This window comes from Leguminivora glycinivorella, chromosome Z (assembly GCF_023078275.1).
Source record: "Leguminivora glycinivorella isolate SPB_JAAS2020 chromosome Z, LegGlyc_1.1, whole genome shotgun sequence".
Lineage (NCBI taxonomy): Eukaryota > Metazoa > Arthropoda > Insecta > Lepidoptera > Tortricidae > Leguminivora > Leguminivora glycinivorella.
The window spans coordinates 10,961,517-10,985,331 of record NC_062998.1 but is presented as its reverse complement, the minus strand read 5'-3'; the positions used below and the strand labels follow the sequence as shown (position 1 = coordinate 10,985,331).

The window sequence follows — 23,815 nt, the reverse complement described above, 5'->3', positions numbered from 1 at the left end:
CGTAAAAAAGGAAATTCGAAACGAGTGGCGATAAATTAAAACACGACCGAAGGGTGTGTTTTGAATCGACACGAGTTACGAATTTCCTTTTCGCACGTGTATCGTACGACGTTTTTCAGTACAGATAGATGGCCCTCCGAAGTTTCGACCTGCCATATAATGAACCACTTCTCGCACTAATGCGTAAAAAAAACACCATCTGTACTGAAAAATATATTTTTTTTTACTCCCGTAGTGTTATTCGTCATTTACAGTGTCGTGCATAGATCTTTAAAACCCTACATAAAAGATGCCCGCCCCCGCCCGGCGCCCCGCGCACCCACGCATACGATATAGCTCTTAAAGCATTGTTAGGAAGCCTTTAAGGGATATAGCGGGCCGCGGGGCGCCGGCAGGGGCGGGCGGCGGCACGGGGGAGTGCGAGCGACAGGGTGAGTGCAGGAACAGAGGAGAGAAATAGTGTGAATTTCACGAAAGTTATTCTAGAAAACTATGAAAAAGTAAGTGCATGGTCGTAGAAAAAATATTATATGCAACGATGTTTAACTGAGTCAAAAAATACTCGTGGCGTCTTTATTAACAATTTTCGGCTTCGCCTCAAATTGTTACTCACGCCACTCGTCTTTTTTGACCTCACTTAAACGCCAGTTGCATAAAATACTATTTCTGTTTTCATTATATGGCAGGTCGAAACTTCGGAGGGCCATCTGTACTGAAAAACGTCGTACGATACATGTGCGAAAAGGAAATTCGTAACTCGTATCGATTTAAAACACTCCCTTCGGTCGTGTTTTAATTTATCGCCACTCTTTTCGAACTTCCTTTTTTACGCACTTGTATCGTAATGTACTATTATGCAGTGCACGAAATAAAGCACCACATAATTAGAAGAAAAATATGGACAGTAGTTATGTTTACATACATATGCGTCGCGCTCTCGACATGTAAAGGCGGGGTGTCGCTACTCTTGAGAAAGGCTCTCGAAATTGAGCCGAAACATGTCGAACGCTATATCGACTTAATACGTGAGTAACCCGCTTAAAATATTTTTAAATATGTATAAATTTATTCAACTTTACCAATTCATATTCATACACACAATATAAATAAATAAATAAATAAATCAATATTCAAAGATGTTCTTACACAGATTGACTGAGTCGCACGGTAAGATTAGGAATTTAAGAACTATACCTACACACAGAGAATTTGAAAAGCAAACCTTTATATTTATAACCTTTCCAATAGTCGGCGTGATCTCTACACTACACAGATGTAATGTTAGTTTGACTTATAGAAACAACTTTCAAATAATTCAAATAAAAGATTCATAGTCACATTTCTATAGCCACCGAGTGTCACCCCATTCAGAAACATGTTAATTTAATTGTAAGGAGGATCTGGACATCAGCAATGAATGTGTTAGTTTGATGGCTCAAGTATTTTTGAGAAGACCTCCAATAATCGATATTCAGCGATAATAATTTCAAGCATCTCAATAACAATATTTGCAGGTAAGAAAGAAGAGTTGCCAGTCGACGAAAGTGAGGAGGAACAGGAGGATTCTCCCGAAGAAGACATATTGCCTGCTAAGAAAAAGGGTTTGTTTTGATAATTTATTACATTACAAGTATGTTCCAATATTATAGAAAATTGTGTGTTAGTAGGAACTCGCAGAATTAGTATTAAGTATTATTTAATAAGAACTGTTCAGACTTCAGATGCCATATTATTTTAGAAAGCATTTTAGGGTGTCTGTCTGATATTTTTGGGTCATTGTTTCATATGGTACCGTTGGTGCTGACTTTACCACAATGATGGATATTAACTTGTGAGTTGAGTCATGTGAGTATATGGTTATGGATGCCACCAGGCCACCTGTCCCAATTTTACTCTCTCATTAAGCAAAATGTGAGACACAATTAAAAATAAAAATGCGGTATGGCAATGGCATCCTTATTGATTTTAGCCATAGAGATTTTAGCTTAGGCGTCCATCAAGTTAAAATACAAAATATATTCCAGGTAAACACAAAGCTAAAACGCCTATAGACGATGTGGAGGAAGAAATTAAGAAACTAAATCTGAAAGAGTCTTTGCCAGAATTTGAGAAGCCTAAGAAGTCCAAGGTATAATACTTTTAGTTATGAATCGTATCATGCACGAAGACGCGTGCTTTGATTTATATTGTCATGATATCAAAGGCTAGATTTTATACAATTGCTGGCAGTGCCGGCCTAGCCAAAATCACAATCGTTGACGCTAGAAGCCGATCGACATGAAGTCTGGCTCTGTCGCGCCAATACGGGAGAGCGATAGATATAGCTAGCTACCATAACTATACGTACATTCAACAACATAACTGTGAATACAAAGTGCCTAAAATATGTATACACCCCTTAAATGTACAGCCCATAAAGTTCTGTGTATATATTTTTGACACTTTGTATTCACAGCTGTGTTGACTGTATCCACAGCGTCATCGTGAATGACACGATTTCTAATATATGTCACATTATCTGGGTAAAGGGACCTTATTGTCGGTGGCGCTTACGGCCTTATGAGCGATGTTCGTGTACAAATACGACGCCGCGGAACGTAAGCGCCGTCGACAATAAGGTCCCTTTACCCAAATAACGTCACATATATGAATGTCATAGATTATGTCATAGGTTGTATTTTTCTTATGAACTTTATGATTTTCTATACTTTTCTTTGGTTTGAATTATTTAGGGCAAAACAGAGGATGGCAGTGACGCTTCAGGAGACGAAGATAGCAAGGTAACTATTCCAGTATGTGGTATGAGAATCCTGTATTTAAAATGCTTTTTGTAATGGTGATATATAGCTAAGATTACTAAAAAGACACTTGAGAGTTCAATCTCAATGGAAATATATACCTTATATTAAGTCTGATCTAGAACCTAAAACGTTGCGCTTTCTAACTCCGTTTTTATCTGATATCAAGCGTTTGCTATATACATAGTTTGCTTTTAACAGCATGTCTTTTATTGCCTAAATTACTACGTTATAAAACCTCGTTTTTAGGATTAGGAGGAGGGTAAACAATTATGACGTGTCATTCTATTGAAAAACGCTATAGACGTAAGATTTGCAGCAAATAGAAAATATAAATATAATACTTTTATAAGGGTTATGATGATTCATGACATTAGAACGAGGCCTAAACCTCTAAAGAAAATACGCATTGCACAATAATTTTCGTACAATGACGTCATTAACCTGCCTGTTCCCATCCCGCCCTTAAAGCCGGCTGTCAACGTCACGGGGCGAGCGTTAGTCTGTTTTCAGCCATATCTTGCGTTTGTACAGTCGATTACAAAGAGACTTTTTCATCTTATACAATCGTAAACTAGAACTTTCCTTTGCTAATCCGCGAATAGATAACGTGCAAGTCAATCAGTGCTAACCTGTTATAATTACTTGCGTATTTTTTACATGCAATTAATTTTCCCACCCTCCCACCGCAAAAATAAAAATAAATACGCAAATAAATATAACAACCCACCACCAAATATACAAAACTCGACACGTGTTTCGCCTCTCTACGAGGCATCCTCAGGAGCTGATGTTGACGGTCCGAAGTCCCGCAACTGACTGATCGTCCCATCGTGTGTTTCTGGTCGACCCCCTCCTGGGGGGAAGATCTTGGCCTTTCCATCTCACTTTGAGATTCTTGGCGGCGTTGTTTTGCCGCCCGCTACTGCGGGCGCTTCTCTAGTTGCCTTCTAGGCTTGGCTTCAGCGATGGGCCGCCGGCGAAGCCGGCGGGCCATCTGTGGCTGACTGGCGGTGGCCTGTCAGCAGTGTTGCGGGGGGGCGGCGAGTGCTCCTTCTCGGCGTCCTCCCTGGCGTGCTACCGGGTCCGGTGGGCGTGCGTGGTTCGTTGGCGGGCGACGAGTCTCCAATCTCGGCGCCCAGGCCCGTCTTCTCCTTGGAGTCGGCGGGGGCGGGTGCGGGTGTCCTTTGGGCTGCTGCGTGGGTCGTTGTTTTGAGGCGACGAATCTCCAACTTCGTCGCCCCGGTTTGTCGGCTCCGCGGGCCGACAGTCGACGACTGGTGTTGTCTGGTGGGCGTGCGTGGAGCGGCGCGGTGCTTTGCCGGCGGGAAGTCAGGCGCGGTGGCGTTTTTGTTGCGGCGACTCGGGGTGGGTAGTTGAGAAAGCAGGTTTCTCTTCTACCCTCCCCTTTGTCTTTGCAAGGCTGCCGTGTACCACCGCTCTTTTTGGTACGCTTTTGGCGTGCTGCTGTATTTTTTGTACGGCAGCCTTGCATCCGGGGTTCGTGGGGTCGCGGCCGTTGGTCCGGGGCCCGCGCTGGGGCCTTGGTGATTGGCGCGACGATGTGCTGGTCGGCGGGCGCGGCCCCCGGGTTGGGGGCCACGGGGCTGGCCGGAGCTGCGGTGGGGCCCTTGGAAGGGTCCTCGGTCGGCTGCGGCGCGGCGTGGCGTGTGGTCGGTGCGGCCGCGGGTCCGGGTTCCGCTGTCGCGGGCACGGCGGGCGCGCGGTCGGCTTCTGTGGGGTCTGTGGTGGCCACAGCCTCCGGGTTGGGGGCCGTGGGGCTGGCCGGTGCGTCGGCGGGGCCCTTGGAGGGGCCTGCGGTCTGCTGCGGGGTGGGGTTTTCTGGCGGTCGCGGCCGTAGGCTGGGGTAGCGTACGGGTGCGGCGCGCGGTGGTGGGCCGACGCTTTGGAGGACCTCCAAAAACGTGGGCTGGTTGGCTAGGGCGGGTGTGCGCGCGATGCGCGGGGGGGCCAACGCTCCGGAGGATCTCCTCAAGCGTCGGCGGCTGCTTGGCTGGGGCTGGTGGTTTACCCAGCAGTTCCAGCGCTTTGGCGAAGCTGGACTCTGGATTGGCCTCCGCTCTGCGAAGGGCCGCGTGGTCTTCTGGCCGGAGCTCCACGTCCTCGCCGCGGAAGTGTCCCTTGAGCCTAAGCATCATATCCCTTGCCTGAGTCGACACTGGCGACCTGGGCGGGGACCCGGCTTTACCCGAGCCGTCGGCCAGGATACGATCACGATCCTGGTGACTGCACGGGGGCGACCGGAAAGGGACTTCCCGCGGGGTCGTAGAGACGTCCGGGGTCGGTGTGACGGTGGGCCGCGGCGCTGGGTGGCCGGCGGCGGGTTCGTGGTTTGATGTGGGTTCTGTGGGTACGCCGAGAAACTCGCGTTTCAGACTACCCACCCTAACCGGCGGGTCGGGGGGGGTCGTCGCGGTCGGCGTACTTGATGCGGGTAGATGGCCCATCGCGTTTTTCGAAGTACCCACCCTGCCCGAGGGGGCGGGGGGGCACCTCGGCGCGCGTCGGGTCATTTGAGCGCAGTCGGGCTTCGGATGTGGGCGGTGACACAGTCGCGACGCTTCATCGCCTCTCAGCGCCTAGCATCTAGACCTCTATCCGGTTGCCCAGATTAAGGTCCAGAGCCGGGGCGATCGGCGACGGCTTCAGCTGTCTGCAGGCTGTCCCCTCCGGCGCGAGCCGGGGTCAATCCGGCGAAGATTTTCAAAGAAAATCGCGCAGGATCGTCAGGAGCAGGAGAAGTGGTGCGTCCGAGCGACAAGAGTGTCGGTGGCTGTCCGAATCCTGATCGTCCCCAGAATGGTCGGCCATATTTATACTTTGTCCACCCCCCCTACCAAGCAAGTTAGATGGAAAAATTCGTAATAACGGCGATGACGCAACATTCAACTGCTCATTAAGGATTAACCCCCTATTGTTGTACCTAATTATCTCTAACTGTTCTAGAACCCCCAAACGCAGCCCTTTCTCACATACATGTAAAACATCAAAAGAATGATTCTCTGATACAGTATGGTCACTCTCTATCAAATGCTTTGCAAAATTGGATCTCTCTGGATGGTTGTGCCTGTATGATGCCATATGCTCCTTATATACCTAGTAGTGAAATTGCGGCCCGTTTGGCCCACGTACACTTTGTTACAAACATCACAGCTCAACTTATAAACCCCAGATTTTTTCCCTTTCTCGATCCTATCTTTTCCGTTACAAAGCTTGGAGTGCAAAGTGTTATTTGTCCTAAAGGCCACAGGAATGCCGTTTGACTTCAAAATCTTATAAATGTCCTCTGACACTTTGCCAACATAAGTAATGCTCGCACAACATATTGTTAACCATAACCATCCGCTTCTTTCTGATGATGCCATCAACGATTGATTTATCATAACCGTTCGAAACTGCCAAGTGGTAAATATTGTCCAATTCGGCTCGATAGTGTTCTTCAGAAAGAGGCACAGACAACATCCTATGCACATAACAGTGAAAAGCGGCCAACCTATGCTGCCAAGGGTGTGTAGAAGAAGCTGGTATAACTGTATCAGTATGTGTAGGTTTTAATCAGAAAGTTCTTGATCTGATTCAAGGTGATGGCTTTTCGAGTTTGCAGAGAGACCCAACTCCAGGATTCCAGAAAGATCTGAGACAGGCAATTAAAAACTCTATGTTTGTTTTTGAAACTGAACATCAGAAGAGCATGGTTGTGCCAATGAATCCACGAGCTCCTATTCTTTATGGGCTACCTAAGATTCATAAGGATAACATTCCAGTTCGTCCAGTGGTCTCATATTTGGGTGCACCAACTTATAATCTAGCTAAGAGGTTGAATCACATTATTAGAGAAAAGTCTCAGTTCCGGCCGAAGTTTTGTTTGAGGAATAGTTTGCAGTTAATAGAAAAGATCAAAGATATTATTATTCCAGATAATGCTGTCTTGCTTTCGTTGGATGTAGATAGTTTGTTTACGAATGTGCCGTATGGGGAGACTTTGGATATTCTAAGGGACCTTTTTGAAAAGCAACGTTTACATCCAGGGGAGGTAGATGAGTTGATAGATCTAATTGCTATATGTATGAAACATAATTATTTTAGATTCGGGGGACAGTATTATTTGCAAAGTGATGGTTTAGCCATGGGTTCTCCACTGAGTCCTTTAATGGCGGATATCTTTATGGACCACTTTGAGAACCAGCATATTGCAGGGAATGATAATATATTGTATTACTTCAGATACGTAGATGATTTGATTATTTGTTGGACGGGGAGTATGGACCTGCTGGATGAATTTGTTACTGGGCTTAATAGTAAACATCCAAAGATCAAGTTTAAGAAGGAACTAGAGCAAGAAAAGTCATTGAATTTTCTAGATTTGACCATTACTAGAGTTAATAATAGCCATCAATTTCAAATTTACCGCAAGCCTACACATACTGATACAGTTATACCAGCTTCTTCTACACACCCTTGGCAGCATAGGTTGGCCGCTTTTCACTGTTATGTGCATAGGATGTTGTCTGTGCCTCTTTCTGAAGAACACTATCGAGCCGAATTGGACAATATTTACCACTTGGCAGTTTCGAACGGTTATGATAAATCAATCGTTGATGGCATCATCAGAAAGAAGCGGATGGTTATGGTTAACAATATGTTGTATGCGGCACGTCCTTCTGAACCGGTTAAGAGGTGTCAAGCGAGCATTACTTATGTTGGCAAAGTGTCAGAGGACATTTATAAGATTTTGAAGTCAAACGGCATTCCTGTGGCCTTTAGGACAAATAACACTTTGCACTCCAAGCTTTGTAACGGAAAAGATAGGATCGAGAAAGGGAAAAAATCTGGGGTTTATAAGTTGAGCTGTGATGTTTGTAACAAAGTGTACGTGGGCCAAACGGGCCGCAATTTCACTACTAGGTATAAGGAGCATATGGCATCATACAGGCACAACCATCCAGAGAGATCCAATTTTGCAAAGCATTTGATAGAGAGTGACCATACTGTATCAGAGAATCATTCTTTTGATGTTTTACATGTATGTGAGAAAGGGCTGCGTTTGGGGGTTCTAGAACAGTTAGAGATAATTAGGTACAACAATAGGGGGTTAATCCTTAATGAGCAGTTGAATGTTGCGTCATCGCCGTTATTACGAATTTTTCCATCTAACTTGCTTGGTAGGGGGGGTGGACAAAGTATAAATATGGCCGACCATTCTGGGGACGATCAGTCAGTTGCGGGACTTCGGACCGTCAACATCAGCTCCTGAGGATGCCTCGTAGAGAGGCGAAACACGTGTCGAGTTTTGTATATTTGGTGGTGGGTTGTTATATTTATTTGCGTATTTATTTTTATTTTTGCGGTGGGAGGGTGGGAAAATTAATTGCATGTAAAAAATACGCAAGTAATTATAACAGGTTAGCACTGATTGACTTGCACGTTATCTATTCGCGGATTAGCAAAGGAAAGTTCTAGTTTACGATTAACATGGATTTCCGCAAAGTAACGCCTGATTCCATCGATTATCTTATACAATGCAAAAAGGTGAAAAAATGGATACATATCTCTTTGTAGTCGACTGTACGTGCGGTAACAGTCTGATCAGTGTACACTCTAGGTATTAAATATACATGCGGACAAAGTGACAAAAATATGTAAGTACTAGCTTTTTCCTGCGGCTTTGCCCGTGTACTATACTAATCTAATCTTGCAAACTTTAAACCTATACAAACTTTGGACCCCCATTGAATCCTTTTTTAGTGCTCCTCTACACCTTAATAAGGAACGTAGGTGCTAGATTTGTGATCTCTAGGATCAGCGGTTTCGGCTGTGCGTTGATATGTCAGTCAGTCATTCAGTCAGTTAGTTTCTTCTTTTATATGTTCAGATAAACGTTAAGGTTGTGGATACATACGTTTTTGACTTTGTCCGCAACTATATTTAATATCTTAACTGTAGGTACTATAGCTCCGACGGAAAGGGTTTTTTGTTTAGAATGTGCCGGAGTGGAGTGCATAATAAAATACGCTCCAAAACAACAAGTAATTGACAAAGTAACTGATATTTACTACCTATTTTATTAGCTTACATTTTTTTATGCAGTAGGTAGGCCCTTAGTCATAAACTCTTACCCCCTTATTCATAAACGTGCTCAAAAGTTATCAAGCTGATAAAGTTCGTTTGTCCCTTTCCGACGTATTGGTGTGATAGAAAAGGACAAACGAACTTTATCGGCTTGATACCTTTAGAGTACGTTTATGAACAAGGGGGTTAACGTTTAAGGGTTCTGGAGGCAAAACGGAAGCCGCAGAGAAGAAACTAAGCCACAAAGAGAAGAAGAAACTTAAGAAGATGCAAGAATACGAGAAGCAAATGGAGATGATGACAAAGAAGGGCGGCCAAGGCCATAGTGAGCTGGACGCCAACTTCACTGTCAGCCAGGCGCAGAAATCTGCTGGTATTTTTATTTTTATTTTATATTTATTGGTTTACCAACAATTGTTTACACCATTATTGACATAAATTCAACCATTATGATTATGATCGCTAAGCGTAACAATTACTTAAAGGTAAACACCACATGCATCAAATCAATTCATAAATGTATTTATAAATAGGTAAGAGCTATGCCATATATATAAACACATACACACTGCAATGTCACAATTTCGTCTTCATTCAACCCCTCTTTGCCAAGAGTGGCAAGAGTGGAAATCTGCTGGTATGTTAAAATTAAAACTTTATCATCCATTAATTTATAAATACACGCCTGTAGCACAGTATAATAAAGAGTACTATCGTACAGTATTGCCACTCCCGCTCCCCGCTGAATGTGCCGCCCACCCCTCTCGGTTACCACACAGTTACCGCCTGTCAAAAACGCGACCAGTCACCTGTCATATCTCACTAATACAAGCATGGTACGCGTTCACCTACACGAGCTTAGAATGTGTGCTAGGAAAGCGTCTCTTTCATATATTTGACCGCCAGTGTCTGAGATATGCCTGTAGGCAGAGCACATGACTGCTAAAGTTTCTGCGACACATGGCAATTCACTGGTTGAAAGAAACCAAATTTTGCAATCTACTTTTACGACACCCACGGGAAGAAAGCCGTCTTTTTCTTTTTTCTTAACTTAACCCGTCGCTACACGGGCGATTTACCTTTTATTAGGCACAGTAAGAAATGAGAGTCACTTCTGCTCTATCGACTTTCTGTAAGTAGAGTGTATACAAACGCAAGTGTTAAAATCAACGAAAGAGCTTATACTTATCCTACACGAACACGATCTTTCCTTACGTTTTTGATATCCCATGTAATATCTCAAAATGCCTTTTTACAAACGCAAATATCCTCTTTCAGGTCAGATGGCAGCGCTAGAGAACGCAGTAGACATCAAAGTGGAAAACTTCTCCATAGCCGCTAAAGGGAAGGACCTGTTCGTGAACGCCAACCTGCTGATCGCTCACGGGCGCCGCTACGGTCTCGTGGGGCCGAACGGGCACGGCAAGACCACGCTGCTGCGGCATCTGGCTCAGCGCGCCTTCCCACTCCCTCCTCATATAGACATACTGCTGTGCGAGCAGGAGGTCACTGCTAACGATATGAGCGCTGTTGAAACTATTTTGGAAGCCGATGTTAAAAGGACTGGTGAGTATCTTTTTTAAGGACACGATATGGGAACCGGACGGGCACGGCAAGACCACGCTGCTGCGGCATCTGGCCCAGTGCGCCTTCCCACTCCCTCCCCATATAGACATACTACTGTGCGAGCAGGAGGTCACTGCTAACGATATGAGCGCTGTTGAAACTATTTTGGAAGCCGATGTTAGGAGGACTGGTGAGTAATTTTTCTATGTACATGATTCGGTCTCGCAGGGTTGAACGGGTAACACCACGCTGCTCCTGCATCTGACTCCCTCCCCATAGGAGGTCACTGCTAACGATATGAGCGCTGTTGAAACTATATTGGAAGCCGATGTTAAGAGGACTGGTAAGTATTTTTTCTAAGGACATGACATGATACGGTCTTGTGGGGTAGAACGGGTAAGACCACGCTGCTCCTGCATCTGACCCATCGTGCCTTCTTACTCCCTCCCCATATAGATATACTATTGTGTGAGCAGGAGGTCACTGCTAACAATATGAGCGCTGTTGAAACTATATTGGAAGCCAATGTTTAAGAGGACGGGTCACGGTCAGTATTTATCGGTCAATCACAGATTAAAGAGAGCTTGCTAACTGCAATTTTTAATTGTACTTGTAAATAAATATCTCCAGATACTTAAGTGCGTTTTCACATTATCCGATCCGATATCGGATGTCGGACCGATATCCCATACATTACAGCCGCCATCTTGGATTTTTGCTATTGAAATCCTTCCGACATCCGATATCGGATCGGATAATGTGAAAAAGGCCTAACGTAGGAGAGATGTTGGGTTGGGACAAGATAAAAAAATAACATTTAGCAGGCAATCTTCAAACAGTTTAATTTCCCCTGAGCAAAGATACTGTTTTTCTTAGTCCACGTGACATTTATGTAGGCAATATGTTGGCGATTATTACCTTTTATATGTATAATTTTATGTATTCATTTATCATCGTTAAATAAAGTATTATAATTTTCTATTTTAGAACTGCTCAAGGAATGTAAGGAGTTGGAGGCAGAAACTGAGAAAGGAAATCTCAGCAAGCAAGAGAGATTAAATGAGGTGAGCAAAATCAGTTTATCATCCGCTCCTTAACAACATCAAATGAATTTTTATTTTTATACTATATTGTTATATTTGTAGCATACAGCATTAATTTACTCCTCTGTTAAAAACCTTTCACAACATGGAAAAACTCATATAATGATTTCCATGTTTGATACCAAAGTGAGAATCTGTAAGGGCCGGTACAAAACTGACTGCAAGACTGCAACAAGTGAGGGGAAATACACGCCGGAATTCAGCGCAGTCCGTCTGTATAGGACCTTAAAATTTATTGCGTGTGGCACTTGTTTGAAGAGTTTTTTGCACGTGTGAGTAATATTTTAATCCGGTCTGTGTAGGTGTACGCAGAGCTGAAAGCGATTGGTGCCGACTCGGCAGAGCCCCGTGCGAGGCGTATCCTAGCTGGTCTAGGCTTCAGCCGCGAGATGCAGGACCGCGCTACGAAGAACTTCTCCGGTGGCTGGCGTATGAGGGTTTCGCTGGCGAGGTGATGTATTTCTGTCGAGAAATGTCGCCGTAATATACTGCAGACAGCGTATTAGGATCTTCAATCTTGGTTGATGAGAGCTTTTAATGAATAAGGGTTTTTTTGCTGTGATGACAGCAATTTCATGTCCCGCTCGATGTTCTTTTTACTATCCTTTTTTTCCGGCAAGTTATTAATTTATTACATTCGATATCATAAAATTTTCGTTAATAATTAATTAGTTTACTAACTTCTTTTCAGAGCCCTGTACATTGAACCTACGCTGCTAATGCTCGACGAGCCTACGAACCACTTGGATCTCAACGCCGTCATTTGGCTTGACAAGTAAGTACGCTCAATATTCATTCATTAGTTTGGGGCTAAGTTGATCTGTGTCCCCAATATTTATTTATTTATTGAACGCTGCAATCCGAATCTACAACGCTTATTTACTAAGATACTTTCCATTGAGCACTTTTATTTGAACAAAAAGTACATTGAAACGATTACTTTTGTCCACACAAAATGTAATCCCGTTCGTTCTAGAATGCCACAGACTGTGCTGAACCACTTTTAATACGCATTCCACACCCACAGCTACCTCCAAGGCTGGAAGAAAACCCTCCTAGTAGTCTCCCACGACCAGTCCTTCCTCGACAACGTGTGCAACGAGATCATCCACCTGGACCAACAGAAACTGTTCTACTACAAGGGCAACTACTCCATGTTCAAGAAGATGTACGCGCAGAAGAGGAAGGAGCAGATCAAGGAGTACGAGAAACAGGAGAAGAGGCTCAAGGATCTGAAGGCGCATGGACAGTCCAAGAAACAGGCCGTATGTTTTATTACTTTTTCTACTCCCGAACTGCATAGATCTTTAAAACCCTGTATAAAAGTCTATTCCCCAAAGCCAGCGTCCACCGGCTTTCCGCGCATGCGCGCAGTATCGAAAAAACTGAAAACGCATTGTTTGGCTCTGTAACCATGGCAATGCATTGTTATAACGATACTGCGCGCGTGCGCGGGAAGGCTTTGGGCAGCTGAGCTGACAGTGCAAACCTTTGCGTCAAAATACAGGAAACAGTGTGAATATCACCAAAGTTATTCAAGAAAACTATTAAAAACTAAGTGCATGGTCGTAGAAAAAGTGTTGTATGCAACGGTGTTTAACTGAGTCAAAAAATACTCGTGGCGTCTTAATACCCACGCCACTCGTCTTTTTTAACCTCCTTTTAACGCCTGTTGCATAGAATACTATACTAATTGATAGGCTTTTTTACATTTATTTCCCTTGCACAGCACAGTTCTGCGTGATTCAGTTAGCTGATGCGTTAGTTTTTAGTTTCACTAAACTAGACCGCAGACTTTCCACTTCGTTGTACGTGTCTTCTACATTTTATACTTTTCACTTTATTGGTGTATGTTAAATCATTCAAGGCCCTAATTGTTAAACCGAATAAACTGAAACTTCGTTCGAAGTTCGATTTCTTGGTAACTTCAGAGACATTTTGAGTAAAGCCAGAGACACATAAAACTGTCGATCAAAAAGTTGATTCACTCGAATTATAGGTACTTTATTATTTGAGCAAATTGCTAGAGGATTGTGTTAATTTTGTATTGTGTTTATTAGGATAATTATTGGCTGTTGCGAAAGCGCTCATAGATAATAGACTAGTTGTTTGATTGCTTATTTTAAGATTAGGTAACTAGAGAATAACGCCAGTAGAGGTATGTAGGTACTGTAGGTAGTAGTAGAGAGCGTAATTGTGTGGTACGTCATAATCGTTCTCAATTTATATATGTTTATATTGAATTAATCTGCTATGCGAGTTTGGGTATGTACGAGTATGTATGTTTGTAATTTAAAACTTCTACACACCATTTTGAAAATCAACTATATATATTTATTTATAACTGTTATATTTGGAAAGCTACCCCAGTGTTATAATAGCTAATACCTTCCAATAATGATGTGTGCGGATAGCCGCCGTCTACTACTTTCTACAAACCTTGCGTACTTTGATTCTATTTCGATTTATAAAAGATTCTGTGCTTCTGCTTTAATTTAGTAATGTTTTTTACTCATTTGTATTATAATAATTTTTGGAATTAGTGCGTAAAGCGAACATGGGTAGTACTTTTGATGCACTGCGTGCACTGCGTACTGCATTGTATAAATTATTAATTGATCCCTACGGCATATGATGGGTCTCTTTGGAGTCGTACAGGTCAATTCACAAAAGCTGGCACGAATGTAACGAATGAGTGAATGAGAATATCTAAATAATAATTATTGGCTAAACTGTCATATAACCAATAAACCCGACAGTCCGATTTCCCCCTGTACTGATTTTTTGCATTTGCTTTTCATTAATTGAATTTCAATCACGACGATGTAAAGATAAAGAAAAATGCATTATATATTTGCCCGCGGCTTCGCTCGCGTTAAATTCGATAAGTGAGGAATGTCCATACAAACTTCCTTCTCCTATTTTAGGGAAGTGGGGGTTAGAAAGAGACAAAAAGTAGCCTATGTCACTCTCCATCCCTTCCTCCCTTCCGTCAATTTGTCGCTCCGTTTTGCCGTGAAAGACGGACAAACAAACCGACACACACACTTTCCCATTTATAATATTAGTATGGATAAGGGGTGTTCCGTACTCGAATATGGCAGATCCGAATATCATTTCGTGTGGTCAGCGTCAAAACTACTGAGTTAATTATGGGTTCGTCACAAAACTCCTCATAAGAATATATGGTTGTACATACAATGTAATGTTTTAGTTTGTTGTACAAAAGTGCATTTTTGTTGAGTTGCGTATTGATTGGTATATTATACTCTATTTTTTTAGCAAAAAATAATGCATTGCGGATTATTTACTGATTGTGTGCTACGCATATATATGTATCGTACGCGTACCGTATCGTACAGGAACTCACCGCTGCCCCGCGCCCTCTCACAGCTCAATGCGCTCCTGACATCGACACCTGAGTGCGACTTGTTTGCGTGGCGATGGGCGGCAATATGTAGTGAATGCTTGAGATTGTGTGAGGCGATGGATGCGAGGTGTTCAACTGTTCCTATATAAAATGTCTGTTAAGTGTATGCCTATTATTGTAAATGTATATGTCTACTTTGTTTTTCTTGTTATGTCAGCCTAAGATACGTGACGCAATGGTTAGCTGTAAAGTCATGTAATCATGTTTACCAATAAATAAATAAATAAATAAATAAATATGTTGGAGGCTCATATTAGAGCCTCAGTAAAGAAATATACCAAAATATTTTAAAGAATGCAGTGCAGCTGACTGCGATACTTTCCAATTCAAATCTAACTGACCGTTCCTCTCAGGATGCCAACTCACCACGGCTGTCATTAATGTCATCTTAACCAGCCAGGAACTAATCCATTTAACAGCTGTTCGGGTCATATAAATAACAGACACAGTATCGCAGTCAAACACACTCAAGCATAGACTATTTCCATAGACTATATCTTGACATTCCAACATCCGCAGCCGTCATGCTGCGACATATATGTATATCTTAAAAAATATGAGATAATAGCAATGAGATGCTTATCGCCAGAAAGTGAAAAAAAAAACATGTTTTAACATTTTATTTGAAGTCGTTTATAACAACAATTTTATCATTTTATTTCAAGTCGTTTTATCAATTAGTAATATTATGATAGAATGATCACATAATCATTGATATAAAAAGTCTTATGATCTATTTAAAACGCGCTGGCGAATTGCTCTTGAATGTACATGCATAATGTTAGCGTATAAGAATTATATTTTACTAAATTCACCTATGTATTTAATGCAAAATGGCTGTTCCACATATTTAATGACAATAATGACCTTAGAACACATTAGATTTATTTCCGTCTAGTAATGTTTGTTGGGGTTTATAAAGTATTTTCTTAATTCGAAAGCAATGTACTTAATGAGTTAAGGCTATCAGCTAAGATGACGACGAAACTTGCATTGCTATAAAGTTAGAGCTACCATTTTATTTTAGACACTGATATTTTCACTCACTCATTCGTTCCCTTCGTGTGAGCTTTTGTGTATCTACTAATACTTTTTTAGTCATATCAATGAATGAAATCGAAAAACTGAAATATATTATGCCCAAACAGGAAAAGAAAGAAAAGCAAGAAAAGAACAGAAGTAAGACGCAACGGGAAGAGGAAGAATCAGCGGTGCCTGTGACCTTACTGCAGAGGCCCAAGGAATATCTCGTCAAGTTCTCATTCCCGGACCCACCGCCGCTGCAGCCACCCATTCTGGGGCTACACAGTGAGTACTCTTGTCATAGAGCAAGTATAGCGAACAGTTAGATCTCCCTGTGACCTTACTACAGAAGCCTAAAGAGTATCTGGTCAAGTTCTCCTTCCCGGATCCACCGCCGCTGCAGCCACCCATTCTGGGGCTACACAGTGAGTACTCTTGTCATAGAGCAAGTACAGCGAACAGTTAGATTTGCCTGTGACCTTACTACAGAGGCCTAAAGAGTATCTGGTCAAGTTCTACTTCCCGGACCCGCCGCCGCTTCAGCCGCCTTTTCTGGGGCTACACAGTGAGCATTATTTGTTTGAGGACTCATAACACGCCGATGAAATGACGTATCAAAATAATCTCATTGTTGAATGGTTGTCCATGTAGGCAAGCATGGTCGCGCGATAAATGATATAACATCAGGCCGTCCCTTTCGCACTATTTGTAAGTTGAGGTTATAGGTCTTCCATATCTTACCATACCGCCGTTTTTATATTAGTTATATGTACTTCAAATCAAACTCCTAAAGTAATAGATTATGACGCTTGTGTTAGGTCTTTTCTTAAGACAATATAACTTTCGTGGCACCCAGACTTATAATTGTATTACTCTTTTTAACTTCCAGACGTGGACTTCAACTTCCCCGGTCAGAAGCCGCTGTTCAAGCAAGTCGATTTCGGCATAGACTTGAACTCGCGTGTGGCCATCGTTGGGCCCAACGGCGTGGGCAAGTCCACCTTCCTCAAACTGCTTGTGGGCGAGCTGAGTCCTGTGCGCGGCGAGCTGATTAGGAACCACAGATTAGTAAGATATCTCTATAATCCTATACACATTTCAAACCGCAACTTAAGGTCGACAATATACTTGAACTGGTGCATTTCTATAGTAGGCTAGGCCTGAAAGAAGTGGGTAATACGCCTACTTTCCTTACTTTTATCAAAATTTAGGGGCCTGAAATTCCCAATGAACATGATTGGTTGCCAATTCATTTCTGAAAACAGGTACCTTGATCCGATTCTTAGTTTATGGAAGTTAGATTATTCCAGTTTATCTCATTTTAATCAGGTAATTAATAAACTTAGAATTTTGGAGAAATTAAATATCACGAGTCTCCCGAAACTCCCGTATACCTCCTTATGAGTGTGCATAATGTTGGGATCCTGTTGTATGAAATTCATTTTTATTGTTAAAGATTACTTTCATCTCCACAGTGAATTAACTTGTAATACAATTTGCAGAGGATAGGCAGGTTCGACCAGCACTCCGGCGAACACCTGACGGCTGAAGAGACTCCCGCGGAGTACTTACAGCGGCTGTTCGGCCTCCAATACGAGAAAGCGCGCAAGGCCCTCGGTACCTTCGGTCTGCAGAGCCATGCACACACCATCAAGATGAAGGACCTCAGCGGTGGACAGAAGGCTAGAGTCGCGTTGGCAGAGCTTACCAATATGGCGCCCGATGTTGTCATTCTTGTAAGTTATTTATTGTTTAAGGGTTTGTTGCATCAAACCGTCTGTCACCGTTAAAGCGTTCGTTAAATTATTATTGTTTGTATTGGAAGGTCCATAGACGTCTGCTGCGTGACGATGATGTGTCTGTCAAATGTGGTTGATGCAACTGGGCCTAAGTATAAACATAGAGTAAATATGAGAAGATCATACCATCCCATACATTAAAATGCGACCGCCTAAGAACGCGCATACACTACACCACACATAGATGGTGCCACAAGAAATGCCTTGTTGCCATCGATTATTCGTAGATTGGCGTTAATTGTCACTTTCGAGCCATAAATCTATGTCAAAAGTGACACTTAACGCCATCTACAAGTATAATCGAAAGCTACAAGACATTTTTTGTGGCGCCATCTATGTGTGGTGTAGTGTATGCGTGTTCTTAGGCGAACGCATTTTAATGTACGGGATGGTATTATCTTCTTATATTTAATCTATGGTATAAACAAATCACTGGACCAGAAAACATAATACATTAAAACCCCTTTTCTGCGGTTAGTAGCAACTGAACTAAAACGGAAAATATCCACAGTATTTTTTTTCCTTTTTTAAAGCGATATCGACGGACGCTCCTGTTCTGTACAGTTTGGCCTTCGGCCATTTAAAGATACCTAACGAACCTATAACCTACTTATACCTGGACATTTTGCGTTTTAGACAAGTTGCGACTATGCGCTTTACTGTTTCATCATTATATTCTTGCCGTATAGTTTAGACTACGCTACCTTGATTGAAAATTGTGTCTCGGGACAGCTGATGCAGTTGTAAATACCATGTAGTCCTTCTCATTTCCCGGAGCACGGCTTTTGACGATCTTGGCACACCTCTTTCTTCGGGTTAGGTTCCTCTGAGAACGTTATATTGATATGCATGCAATGATTATTGATTACATTATGTTATCTGAAACAGGACGAGCCGACGAACAACTTAGACATCGAGAGCATAGACGCGCTGGCGGAGGCCATCAACAACTACAAGGGCGGCGTGGTCATCGTGTCTCACGACGAGCGACTCATCAGAGAGACAGACTGTGCGCTTTACGTCATCGAGGATCAGACCATTAATGAGGTATACATGAGATCCAATCAGAGGGAGGAATGTTATTCCAGCATTCAGTCGCAAGTTATCTGACACTACGGGTGAAAGTAACTGTTCTGTTAGGGTACATTTTCAGGAAACAACGACGAGAAAACCTAGTAGCTATAACTATAATGTCAATTATCATACATACGTGTTATTCCCGAGATTAATTATTTGTGTCACCAATGAGGAGGCATAAGTCTTAGAATCTTTTTTAACTGTACATTTTTGCAGGTGGACGGCGATTTCGACGACTACCGCAAGGAGCTCCTGGAGAGTCTCGGCGAGACCATCAACTCGCCTTCCATCGCCGCCAACGCCGCCGTGGCACAGTAATCCTAACACAATGTATTTTGTACCAACTTTACTCATCATTTATTATTATACTGAATCGGGACAATCGCGAACACATAGTTTATAGTTGGACCTGACGTTTCGAATGTGACATTCGAGTAAAATCGAACGGTTATAAAATTGATGATGTGATTTGCTTGAAGTGAAGTAGCAACTCTAGTGTACAAGAAAATAATCAAGATTAAGGGTGGTTGATTCTTCTGAACAGCTGACTGAGTGCCGACCGAGCAGCCTCGAGAGAGTCGCGAGTCCTCGGTCAGTCTGGCCCCAGGCCAATTCTTCCTACGGTTGAAAAAAAATCGCTCCTTTGGCGGCTTTCTCGTACCGCGAATTATCTTGCATTCCTGTGACAGAAAATTAGGAATAACTCTGTGTGTGACATGCAGACTTGTAAAAAAAATCCATTTAAATTATCAATTACGTATATTGTGTTTTAGTTCTTGATTGTATTTATTCTCATTGAGCCGTTGTTTGTATTTTTGTATTACGATTTCTTACCTAGGTGCTATGTTGTGTAAGTAAACGATTCTGTCCTTGTACTACTAAAGCTTGTTTTAATTTAAATGTATGCTAGTTATTTACCCGCATATGAAGTATTGTATAAAGTGGTTATTATTAGCTATATAATTGTATACAGACATTTTAGCAGGTTTCCTAAGTATTGGTGAAACCGAAAGTAAATATAGCTGTAGTTAAATTGTGTCGCTTAACTTCAAACTCGGGTAAATCCATTCTGCTTGTTGGTCATCACTCAGATTTTGTTTTTGTATAATAAGCTACACAATTTTAATGAATAGTGCAACGTACTTTTTTACTAAGTAATTTTTCAAGATTATCTCTGGAATTTTTTCGTGCCTCTTAACCGTTCATTATAAGTATATCACCTTGCCAGGTGTATTATACGCTTTGCACAATTTCATAAAACCTCAAGTATCTTTGATAAATCTTGAATTGTGATAAAGGCCGGGACTGCGGAGCAGCATTATTGTCGCACTTACGTCAGCAATAACGACAAAATATAGTGATAATCGGCCGCCTCCGTCTTTTCTAACAAACAAACGCACTTATTATAAGTATTCCGGTAATACAAGACATAGTAAGGGTGCCTGCAGTTTATTTCCAATCCTTACATCAGTATCACTGCACGAACCAAACGCTAATAGTGTTCAGCACGCAGCCTAGATGGCGCTGTGAGTATCAAACTGGTAAAACAATCTGCACATAACTCTCCTCACAGCATATAAGTTTGCTAAATTGACAGTGTTATTTGAAATCAAACTTCTCTTTAATTCAACAATTACTGTTACATGCGCATGGTCAAAATTTTGCTGATTTGATCTTAAACACCAAATCCGTTACATGCTGGCTCAAATTTCCATTACAATATAAATTTGATACACTGCTTCAAAGATGATTTGATTTAATTTCGTCGACGTTATTTTAATGAAATAATGAATGGGCTAGTTAAATTACTAGGCGTTCGATTGTATTAAAGTATTATAAAATTACTGCAAACGGGACGAGACTATACGATAGTGTTGCCACTTTTTTAATTCTTCCCTTTTTACTTAATATTAATCGGAATGTGCGTCTTAAAGTTCTTAGACCTACTGTATGTATTTATTAGGGTACAATAACAATATACAAAAATTACAATTCCAACATTAAAATATTACAGTTAATAAACAAGTTAGTAGAGTAACGTGTAAAGTCTGCAATAAAAATATCTAAGCAAATACATAGAATCATAACATAACATAGGTAACTGCTCAAAATTACGACTTATCGGACCGATAAACATTACAGACGCCATCTTGTTAAGTATGAAGACAACTTTTTTGAGTAGCCGTATTTATTTGCTATTATATTTTTCTTATAACATGAGCCATGGGCTTAATAAGGCACATAATAAGGTACACATTTTGTCCTAGAAACTCGACGTAAAGCATATGGTTTAGACAGTATTGACTTAATCCTCCCGAGTACCAATTACGATTCCGGACAAATGCTACTAGAAAATTCACAAAGTGCGTAAAAGACGATACGATTGCGAAAAAAAATTGTATGGTGCGAACCTCAACGACACATGATCCACAAAGCAGAATATCTGGACATAGTCTAGCCACTGTTATTTAAAAAAAATATAGTTCAGGATCTGTGTATGGCGGCCATTTAGAGAATGTGGCATGGTCCTTACTCTAACTCCGACTTTGATGTCGAATTTGACTATCATACATTGTTTATATCGATCTGGTTTAAGCACTGTTCAAACACCATGAATGTCAATTAGACTTTGGCCTATGGCTAATTTTTTTATCTGTTTCTCTCATCCTGCTAGCATCAAAAATTTACGGCAATCCGGAACGTTGCTCAAAATTGCGTTTTTTTAAATTATATAAATTCGCCGCATTTATTCTACAAGTACCCAATTGGAAAAACCATGAAGAGGACTCTTAAAGAATATATTTTGGCAGCATATTAACCTTTGTTTGTTGAAATCGTACAAAGAGTCATTGAAATATTCTCAAATTAAGCCAGATAGGGGTTGTCCGAAATTTATTTGCTAGACCTTAATGAAAGTACCATAAAGTCCCTAAAATAAAAAAAATATCAGACCTTCTTATATCAAATAGTACTTACCAATACCTTAAGATCATACTCTCGGAACATAATAATACAAAATTATGCACATGTCAACATTTAGACGAGGTTTGTTTTGTCCTTATACTTAACGATACAGTCCTTATCTAAACAGTAATTGGAAAAAATTAATTGTTTAGAAAAATGATTGTTAATTAAATGTGTGGTAAATGGTTCCATCAGTCTCGCGACTTGCATGCAATATATTATATTCAATACACTGCGCACTGCAAAGTAATAATTCAGTCAATTGACCACTTAACTATATTTAGATAAAATAAATAAGTTATCTACTATCTATGTATTTGTATAGAGGGGCCGGGAGTGTCACATTTTGTACTGACATTGTTGCTTACTTTACTTGTGATAGAAGATGTGTCTCTTTCACTTGAATTTTTATAATTTTTGTGTTGCAATTTCGTTGTCAAACATTGACGCACGAAAACGCTACGTTTTGGCTAAGTTCGTTTGGCACGCTGCTGAATGCGTTTGCTTCATCTATGATAGAGTCTGTTCGGAAAGAGTCGTGGAATATATTGGACCCTCTACATTTCACGACACGACTCTTCTCTTTCCAAAGAGACTATCTATAGGTATAGGAAATCTGTGCAATGGACAAAATACCACAATGTAACGAAAATCGACTGCAAAATCTAGACTATTTTAAAAGGGGATTTATTGAATGAAATAAGTTTTCCATTTTCTTTTATATCCACTAAATACTTGGCATTGGCACATATTAGTCAGTAAAAAGACTGTTCCTTTTACTGAGCCATAAAACAAATCAAGTGGCCATTTACTCATTTCTTAGCCTGCAGTAGGCACCTATTCTAGCGTACATGGCGTAGAATCGTGCTGTTGGCACACCTTATGCCTTAAAGAATAGGGTTCTCTAGTGGTCAGCGCGCCTAGAGGTACCCACCGATACGTATTTATGCAGATGGCTCTCAAGTTTTTTCCTCAATTTGCCCGCAGCCTTTCGCCCCTCCATTACAAACTTCTCGGCTTCATTAGAGGATTTAAAACGCAAATTTCCTTTTCGATTGTAACTTTTTTCCACTTCTTGAAAGGAAGCTTCTTTTAAACTTGAAAAGAAAATTAGTATCCTTCCCTTTGAGGGGCGAAACGTATTTTTAAAAGACTCGTTTGGGTACCACTCGAGTCAATCTGCTAGAATAATAATGTTCCGCTCGTTTTTATTGGCTGCAATTATTTGTCTGGTTGTACTGAATTTTAATATGCTAAAAAGTGTAGGTACGGCATAATATAATTATTTCTTTACCTTTCTAAATACCTTCCTTCCTCTTCTACTGAGATGATAGGTGCATGATGTTGATATATATGTAGGTATATAAATAGGCATATGTGGATTTGAAATGAAATGAAATGAAATGATATCTTTTATTTCAGACCTTACCACCTTTACCTTTTATTTACCTAAGATACTATACAAATACCAACCTCTAGTGTCAACATTAACATTCGCTTAATCGAAATAATGATTTCTATGATAATATTCTTACCAATGTACAACCCGTCCAAATTTATTACAATTATGCATAGATTGGCTTAAAGACGCCCCAATCCTACGCTAAGTCAATAACAAGTACAACCGCAGTAAGTAGATTGCCTCCACATACCTACTCTAAATGCGTTACTCCGAGTAATCCGCTAACAAGCCAACAATGAGAGGTTTGTGTATCACCCCTGGAGCCTATTACTGTCTGGAGAGTATCCCCGCCCCTTCTTACGTTATCCCCAACCCCTGACACCTTGTCGCTCGCGGGAACTCGCCGCGCTAGAGAGCGCTACTACCGAGATGACTAATATATTACTGTGACAAGGTTGTAAAACCCCCGGCGGAATAATTTGGTACAATGTGTACACAATGGAAGCGATTACTCTCCCCCGCGACATGATTTTATTTGTGCAGTTATTGCGTCGCCGAAGAGA

At 41.4% G+C, this 23,815-nt stretch overlaps 1 protein-coding gene across 1 annotated transcript; it reads left to right on the top strand.

Annotated features, from left to right (window-relative positions):
* Nucleotides 1-1,382: 1,382 nt before the first annotated feature.
* Nucleotides 1,383-20,326, top strand: LOC125241296 (ATP-binding cassette sub-family F member 1). The gene is made up of 15 exons (XM_048149697.1): nucleotides 1,383-1,421; nucleotides 1,515-1,601; nucleotides 2,025-2,128; nucleotides 2,733-2,780; nucleotides 9,087-9,261; nucleotides 10,167-10,454; nucleotides 11,442-11,518; nucleotides 11,860-12,008; nucleotides 12,249-12,332; nucleotides 12,585-12,822; nucleotides 16,136-16,295; nucleotides 16,900-17,078; nucleotides 17,513-17,746; nucleotides 18,698-18,856; nucleotides 19,103-20,326. The coding sequence occupies exons 1-15, from the start codon at nucleotides 1,418-1,420 to the stop codon at nucleotides 19,202-19,204; spliced, it is 2,088 nt and encodes a 695-aa protein (XP_048005654.1). The 5' UTR covers nucleotides 1,383-1,417; the 3' UTR covers nucleotides 19,205-20,326.
* Nucleotides 20,327-23,815: the final 3,489 nt, after the last annotated feature.

Coding starts and splice junctions, on each gene's coding strand:
- LOC125241296 (XM_048149697.1), top strand. Junction 2,781..9,086: donor CAGGAGACGAAGATAGCAAG/GTAACTATTCCA, acceptor TTAACGTTTAAG/GGTTCTGGAGGCAAAACGGA. Junction 12,009..12,248: donor ATGAGGGTTTCGCTGGCGAG/GTGATGTATTTC, acceptor ACTTCTTTTCAG/AGCCCTGTACATTGAACCTA.